Genomic DNA, 8,641 nt, shown 5'->3' with positions numbered 1-8,641 from the left:
GCCAGTCCATATAAAAGACTTGGAAGAGCAGAAAGACAGAGCACCCATTATACACAAATACTTTTGTAATGGCCAGTTTGTGATTCACAAAACAAACAATCCCTTTTCTGCACTCGCTGTAGACCAAGCTCATGAGCAAATTAATGCTGTAATAAAAGGCGATGGTGGTGCCATAGGCCTATTGCAAGACACAGCAATGTTAACAAGATGGATGCTTGCTGGACCAGAATTAGTTACAATCGTAAATGAGTTTGAGGCCCAGAACAAAACGAACATGACCGATCGTAGGGCTCACCATGAACAATATGCTGCTTACCAGAGAAAGTTTCAGTACAAGAAACAAGCCTTAAAAGAAAGCTTCCTTGATTTCGGAAACCCTTTTGAACTAAACGCTTCCGATCTTGTAGTTTGGGACACAAAAGTTGTGATGGATACAGAGAGAGTGAAAGCTCTAGTTAATGTAGAGGAAACTGCTTTAGAATTATACAACAATTATGTGAAAGAGCGTTTGTCTACAGAGGCAAATGTTAGTATATATGCTCCACTGCGCAAGATTGGAACAAAGATATTCGGATATGTTCGGAAAAATATTTCCTCTGCAATTATTTCTGACTTGCAAAATGATGTTGAACTTTTCTCTAGAGCTTTCATTGTAAGCCAAAACAGAGAGTTAGATTTGGACAAGTTTTTTGAATATGAGAACACTTCTGCTCCACCCTCTCTTTCCTCAAATGGAGTTTTGCGAGCATGTCAGAAATCTCTGCTAAGAAAGATATTAGAAGAAAGTACTGAGTCTCCACAGTTTGAAGGTTTCTGTGACACAATTATTTACGATGGCTCAGCACTAGTACATACCCTTCCACCCAAAGTATCACGCACTTTCGGAGAATACTGTGGCATGGAGTTCAAAAACATAATTTTTGATGATGTTGCAAAGTTTCAAGCAAAAAGAGTACATATATCATGGGATTCTCACTCAACAGTTTGCCTAAAGAAGTTTGTTAGAGAGAAGAGAGGTGCTAGAATTCGTCGCCAAGTAGCACCAGGAAACATGCTACCCAAGAAATGGAATGACTTTCTCTCATGCAGTCAGAACAAGACAGAATTATTTAAGTTACTTGGAGAACAAGCACTTTTGAAGTTTGGCTGGACTCACGTAATCACTGAGATTGATGGCATCATTCGTTCATCCAGATTGGAAAAAACATGAAGGAGTCGAGTGCAGACAACAGGAAGAAGCAGATGGAAGGATATTTCTACACGCTCAAGATAGTGTTCTTCATGGTGCAAAGAAAATATTAATTTACACAGTAGATACCGATGTAGTTGTTTTGGCAATCTCATTTTTCATTAATCTGAAAAGTGCTGGTCTTGAGGAGTTATTGCTTCTTTTTGGAGTTGGCAAGTCTCAAAGATTCATCAGTATTAACGCCATCTTTGAAAGTATTGGTGAAGATAAAGCTGTTGCCTTGCGAGGATTCCATGCATTTACCGGATCAGATGTAACTTCATCATTTGCTATGAAAGGGAAACAGGCTTCCTGGAATGTATGGAAATCATTCCCAGAGGCTACAAAAGCCTTTCATGCTATCTCTGTTCCGGAAGATTCTATATCTGAAGAAACTTCTGGAGAAGTTCGTTGTTTTGTTGTACTACAAAGAAGGCGAAGACATATCAGTCAACCGTGTGAGAAAAATTCTCTTTACTTCAAAAGGTCGAAATCTTCAAAGCTTACCACCAACTAAAGAGGCACTAAGACAACATTGTCTCCGTTCAGCATATCAGGCAGGACAAGTCTGGGGTCGGGCCTGCTCAGTCGGAGCCAACATTCCAGGACCGGAAGGATGGAGATGGACTATGGTTGATGGAGAATGGACTCCAATTTGGTCATCTCTGCCTTCTATTTGGGAAGCATGTACAGAACTGGTCAAGTGAAAATGTGCTGTGTCATGTCGCGCTCGATGCTCTTGTTTAAAGGCCAAAGTTCCTTGCACACTACTTTGCGCAAACTGTAATGAGGGCCAACAATGTGGGAACCCTTAAAACAAGAGCTATGAATTTTACTGACATTCGTACGATCGTTCATTACAAGCATTTAATTGTTTGTCAAAGAGTAATAGCTGTGTCCAGCAGTGAGTCACACGATGAAGATGTGTGGGACTACAAGGAAAACCTAAGCTTCAATAATAAAGTTTTTCACGTATAATTAATCAGTGTTATATTAATAGTGCCAAATAATAATAATAACATTAATTGAACTGAAATGGGTTCAATAAAAATACGCACAAAATCTTTAACATAAGACTTCCGCGAATTTCACTAGAAAATACACTCGATCACTTATACGTAAGTAAACGCCTATTAAACGCCTATTATCCAGGAAGTTTGGCAACGAAGTGGAACTTGCATGCCTTGGATGGAAAGCTGATACAGTGGTTATTCTTTGTCTACTGAGGTCGAAAAGTGAAATTCCGAGTTATAAAAAAGTTATTAGACAATATGTTTTGTGAAGAAGGTGATTGTTTTAGTTTTTTTAAAAGTGTGTGGAAACCTTAAGGTTTAGGAAAAAATGTGTAATGACAAAAAAGTTTCCTCTTTTTATAAGCTTTTAAGTAAAAAAAGAAAATTGAAATCGGAAGTATAGAACTTGAGATATAGTGAATTTTAAAAAGTCGATGGCGGCCATCTTGAATAGGCGCCATTTTGGTGTTCTACACAGATTTTGAAGTGGCTCCCTATCTGAAAAGTTTGCTTTTAATATAATCTAGAAACCCTGGAAGTGGCATATTGTAATCAAAAAGTGCAGTATATTTTTACGTACCAGACGTACTAACAGGCGCGCACGCATATTAAAGCGGACGAAACGTTAGCGAAAATCCCGTCGGCGTTCTATCAGTAGAGCACAGAGTGAAGCAGCCGAACTATTCCGAACACATCCGAATTGACCAAGTATGTTTTCGTGAAGGCCCGTCCATTCCTCTGCCTTCCCGTCGCTCACCCCCGCTAGGGACTGTAGCGCACCGCGCGTTTGGTGGTGGTGGGACACATCCGCCATGTTTTGGGTCGATAGTGTTCGGGTATAAAGAAGATAGGATAATATAGCGCCGCACTCAACGCGGAGTGTGTCTGTCTTCTCTCCTTTTTGTGCAAAAATTGGGAACCATTTAGCGATGTAGCGATGCCAAGAAGGTCTGGTAGGGACGGGAAGGCATCGTTACGAAGGACTAGTTGGAAGTCACGGCTGGTGCGACGCGAATCCGACGACAAGCGACTCGTGAAAAACATTCATATCGGCGCAAGCAATGCTCGCAGATGGATCGTTCTCAAACGTCAGCTGGCCTACAGAAGTGATGTGGATTTCGTTGCATACTTATTAGATCTTGCAGACACACTTTCCGGGTAAGTACATTATAAATAATAATAATAATAGTAATACTCTAAAGTTAAGAATTTGACAGTTAATTTTTATTATTTTATGTTTCGAAACTGGCCCAGGACGTGATGTTTTCTGTGCGGGAGGACATTTCTAGCGAAGGGGGTGTGGTCTTTCCCGTGAGCGAGAGATAGAGAAGGAGAGGTCCACCAGCGAAACAGATCGGGATGCTGGCTGGATGACGATCAATAGATTTCCCGCCATTTTCTACCCAATGTGCTTTGCGAATCGTTTTGTCGTCTGCCGCTAGTCTTATTGCGTTGTGATAGGGCGATTCGAGAGAACATAATAATAAAAAAAAGTACTGTTATTTCATTCAATGCTGTCTATATTTTAAACCGATATATTTGTAAACACAAATCGAACGCTGAGCACATTTTAGTTCAACATAACATCAATATTAGTAAGCTAATAAGTAATAAATGTTTTTAAATGTATTTGATGTTGCGATAGAATTGTCAGTAAATGGTAATGAAATGTATTATTCTCATGAGTAGAATTTGCTATGCAGAGGCACCTCTATAAGAAACACTAGAGAGAAAATCTCAATGATAGTATTATTATTATTATTATTATTATTATTATTATTATTATTATTATTATTATTATTATTATTATTATTATTATTATTATTATTTAAAGTATTTAATCGTTGTGGCAATTTAAGAAACATTCAAGGAGATTGATGCCTTAATACTTCCAGCAAAACTTTTTTTTTTTTTTTTTTACTTAGAATAGAAATTGTTTCGGAAAACTAAGTTGAACAAAGAAACAAAAGGCAGAATAGACAATACCTTCTCCATATATATGCCCTTAAATAAATCTTACATTTCTTTGGAATGTTTCAGATTAAAATATCTTCTTGAAACCAAGAAAAGAACCAACGAATAACACAGTGCATTTATTTATTTACTTAATTTGTTGAGTATTTTTAGTTAAATCCATCACACTTAATAAATTCGGAAGTAATAAGCCTATTATCAGAATCTGATTGTTTACCTTTTTCCTTTGGGCTGCGATGGCTCAGTGATAGAGCGTTCCTTTGATGCATGGGGTCCTTGGCGCGATCGCAGCTCGTGCCAAGTAAGTATTGTGGTGAACTAACACCGTGTTTTGGGGTTTTCTCGGAGTTCTCTCGTTTCCTTCCACTTTCTTGATTCCACCCTTTCATTCCTTCCTCATCATCACAGTCTCTGTAGGCTAGCAGGCATGATCAGTGGACTGTAAAATTCAAAGATTTCATTTTTCAAATTTCTAATCCATCTTTACCATTGTCAACTCGAGATATGGCTTCAGTTATCTTAATGATAAACACAGGAGTGGCGATTAGGGGGCCAAAGGGGGCAGTTGCCCGCCCCACTTTTCGGAAGTGACCCCTCAAAATATATAGTTCCATTTGTAAATGTAAAGTTTTTGTAAGTATTACTGGTTCATATAAAAAAAAATGGTGCAGTATAATATTTGCCATTGCGAGAGTACTTATGGGTTATTTTATCTTCCCGTGGAGTTAAGAAAGCTTCAGGAATTGTGTTTTAATTGCCACGGAAAATGGCCCCAAAATTAACCTATTGGAGCGTAACAATTCCAGCGTACTTTCATTTCTTCTTACTAGGACTCGATATGTTAGTCAGCCGCTTTGAAACTAATTCGAAAAAAAAGAAAAGAAAAGTATTTCACAAGTTATTATTTAATTGCACAAAAATCGACAGTTTTTAAAATGTCATTATTCATTACTAAGATTAATATTATCCTTTCTATTTTTTTGTTTTGCGAATTTGTTATTAAACAATCTGATCCTACAGTTTTCCAGACAGAATTTTAAGATGTTTATGAGCAAGGAATCAAATCTCTTCTTACAAGTTGTTGGTTAAGAGTACAAAATGCTAGTACCTACTTGCGTTGCTCTTGTCAATTTATTTAATAAAATTTAAAATAAGATATACGGCATTTTAACTGAAAAACATAGTATCCTATTAGTTATACAACCTTTCGTCAAGTATCCTATTAGTTATACAACCTTTCGTCAGACAAAGTATTAGAAACAACTAAGATTGATATAGAAATATTCAGATCATATCTTGCCCCCCAACTTTTAACATCTAATCGCCGCCACTGGATAAACAGAATATATTTGTCTCTGTAAGTAGCATTTATTTCGATTTCTTAGATTTGTATTTAGTACTTTTTTCTTAGTTGAACGTCTCACAATTATGCTCGGAGTCTAATGGGGACGGTGATGATAATTATTAAAGAAATGTTGGAATGAAGAAAGTGAGTATAAACGGGAGAACGCTGTGAAAACCCACGCATACCATGCGTGTCCACCACAAAACCAATATGGCACGAATAGGGATCGAACCAATAATCCACACACCAGAGATCAGCGCTTATCTCTATGTTACAGCGCCCTCCCCGTATTTAGTAGCTTGTCAACAAGGAGGCCAAATAGGACAAGACATACAGTTTAAACTCTGAACATTGAACACTGTATTGCGTTCGATGCTGTATTTGTGAGAAATATTTAAATTGATTGTTGTTTCTCTTTTCTTCTATAGCATTACAGCAATAGCTTTTATTAGCTGTACTTACAAAAGTCTCGCAATTACACGATTCAAGCAGTTTTGCAAACTTCATCAATGTTTAGCATGTCTCCGGAACAGTTTGAGATATCGAAGTGCTGTAAACGACAAAATAATTTACACATCTATAACAAACCATGCAAGTAACTAGATATGATACTTATATCAGCATTTTTTCGAAATAAAGGCTTTCAAAAAAATTAACTTTTCAATCCCTGGAACTTCATTCCTATTCATTCGAAACCAGTCATACCATGACCATGGTATCCAACATTAAAATAATTTCGAAGTGCATTATCCTGTGCATCTCTGTTGTGCTGTATGTGCGTAAGAGGCTTCCGAACTTTGAGTGTTTGTGATACTATAACATCCTTAGTTTACAACAATGAATAATAAAAGTGGTATTTTTAAGTTTGTTTTACAAATTGAAACATGTAACAATCTGACATAGTGTCATTCGAAAAAATATATCTTTATATTGTGTTGTTGGGTCTTTCTGTTTAATACATACAAAGATGTCCCTCTCCTTATAGTTGCTTCGTGCAAAGTTTCGCTTTTATCTCTCTTTTGGTTTGTCCGTTATAGAAGATGATCAAGATAAATTGTCCACCCTGTATGTATAATAGCATTGACAATTGGATATAGAAGGAAATGGAGAAAAGTTTTTAGCTAGAACAAAAACCAATGAGAATATTTAAACGAAAGTTCAGAGAATCCAACAGTGGAGACACAAGAGTTATAAACAATCTTTTTATAAAATAGACTTAGTTACATTTCTTCATTTTACCGCAACAAAAGTTATTTTCTCCAATTTTGTATATTTTATAAAATCATTGTTTTTTCTTTAAAAAAAAAAAGAGAGAGAGAGTTCTTTTAATATTTTTTCTATATTCGTTTCCGAAAGTATAAATTATCATACTTTGATAAAGCGGAACAAAAGTAATTCACCTAGATTTCCTGGATGTTATACTGTACATGCCAACTTCAAAGAATTTTTGGTTGCATAACAGAGGAGGGTATACATACAGTTGTTTCATTTAGAAACAAACATTTCTACTATATTGTCGTAGGAGCTCATATGGGCATTGACTTTGGCCCTGTTGTATAACATTATTTAGTAATAATAATAATAATAATAATAATAATAATAATAATAATAATAATAATAATAATAATAATAATAATAATAATAATAATAATAATAATAATAAACAAAATTGGAAGAATTGACGAATATATGTTATGTTTTTGAAAGTATTAGTTCCTTTATCTTAATGCTTCACTTATTAACATACAGCTGTTCAGCAAAGTCCCTGGGCATGTTGACCTTGGTAGTGCCGTGCCATGAGAGGACGAGCGAGGCGACGGCTCCGGGTGCCGAAGTAAGGGGGCGCAAAGTTCGGGAGGAAAAAGGAAGAGATATATATAAAATGGAAGGAGAAAATTATTAATAAGTGCTAAAAATCAAGGAAAAGCAGGGTTTATTTTTGAAAATTTTCTTATGCTTTGCGCCAATCATGGTGACGCTTCGCGGTTTGTCTGTCGAACTCCCTCATGATACAATTCCTTCTTAGCCAATCCCAAAACAGTTCCTCTTCCTTTTCTTAACAATATTTAAAATTGTTCTTTTTTCCTTTACAATTTCTAACACCCTCTCATTCGTTTTCCGCTCGACCCACCTAATTCTCTCCATTCTTCTCCATACCCACATTTCAAAAGCTTCCAGTCGTTTTTCATCATTTTTGCATAATGTCCATGTTTCTTACCCATACAGCAAAATACTCCACACAAAGCATTTTATAAGTCTTTTTCCCAATTCTTTATTCAAGGTCACACAAAACAGTATTTTATTCCTCCTAAAGGCTTCTTTCCCCATTTCTATCCTAGCTTTTCTTTCACGTTCACATTTCATATCAGTACTAATAATACTACCCAGCTATCGAAAACTAGTCATATGTTCTATTCCCAATCCTACTTCTATATATGACAAACCCCTTCGTTTCAATCACCATGGCTTTTGTCTTTTTAACATTTATTTTCATCCAATATTCTTCACAGCCCTTCCTCAAGTTTTCTAACATTTTGTTGATTTTCTCTCTTCAAATTCTGCAACAAGCGCCATATCATCTGCAAACCGTATACACCCAATCATTTTACCTTCTACTGAAATGTCGTCTTAATTTTGTAGGCTCTTTTTCATTATCTGTTCTAGATAGATATTAAATAATGTAGTCGAGCGACAGCATCCCTGTAGAACTCTCCTTCCAATTACACTGTCCTCTGTCATTTCCTCCCCTATTCTAACACTTACTTGTTGGTTCATATATAAGTTTCTTATGAGTCTTCGACAGACCCGTATTTATATATTGTGCGCAACTGTGCTCTGAATAATTTGCCGCCACCCCAGCACAAACTTCTGTCTCAAACAAGGAAATAAGCCGTGAGTTTGCAAACATACCAGATAAAGAATAATATCGGGGTATTTTGAAAATAATCGAAAACGACAAATATTAGAGTTGAATTCATAGTTCTTGAGGTCGCTGAAATGAATACTTACAGTTTTAATCCAATTCAACTTTAAGGTGCAACAGGAAGGGGGTGAAATTTTAAAAGTAATCGCAAACGACAG

General features: G+C 36.3%; 1 protein-coding gene across 2 annotated transcripts in view; it reads left to right on the top strand.

Annotated features, from left to right (window-relative positions):
- The first annotated feature begins 3,045 nt into the window (after positions 1-3,045).
- The window catches only part of LOC145680582 (uncharacterized), a 133,236-nt gene continuing 127,640 nt past the window's right edge, over positions 3,046-8,641 (top strand). For both annotated transcript variants that reach the window (XM_081751234.1, XM_081751232.1), the window contains exon 1: positions 3,046-3,399. In XM_081751234.1, the coding sequence (XP_081607360.1) occupies positions 3,179-3,399 (221 nt within the window). In that variant the 5' untranslated portion in view covers positions 3,046-3,178. The remainder of the gene's footprint in view (positions 3,400-8,641) is intronic.

The sequence above is a fragment of the Thermobia domestica genome, chromosome 3, assembly GCF_964235325.1.
Source record: "Thermobia domestica chromosome 3, izTheDome1.hap1.1, whole genome shotgun sequence".
Classification (NCBI taxonomy): domain Eukaryota; kingdom Metazoa; phylum Arthropoda; class Insecta; order Zygentoma; family Lepismatidae; genus Thermobia; species Thermobia domestica.
This window is presented reverse-complemented; position numbering and strand designations above follow the sequence as displayed.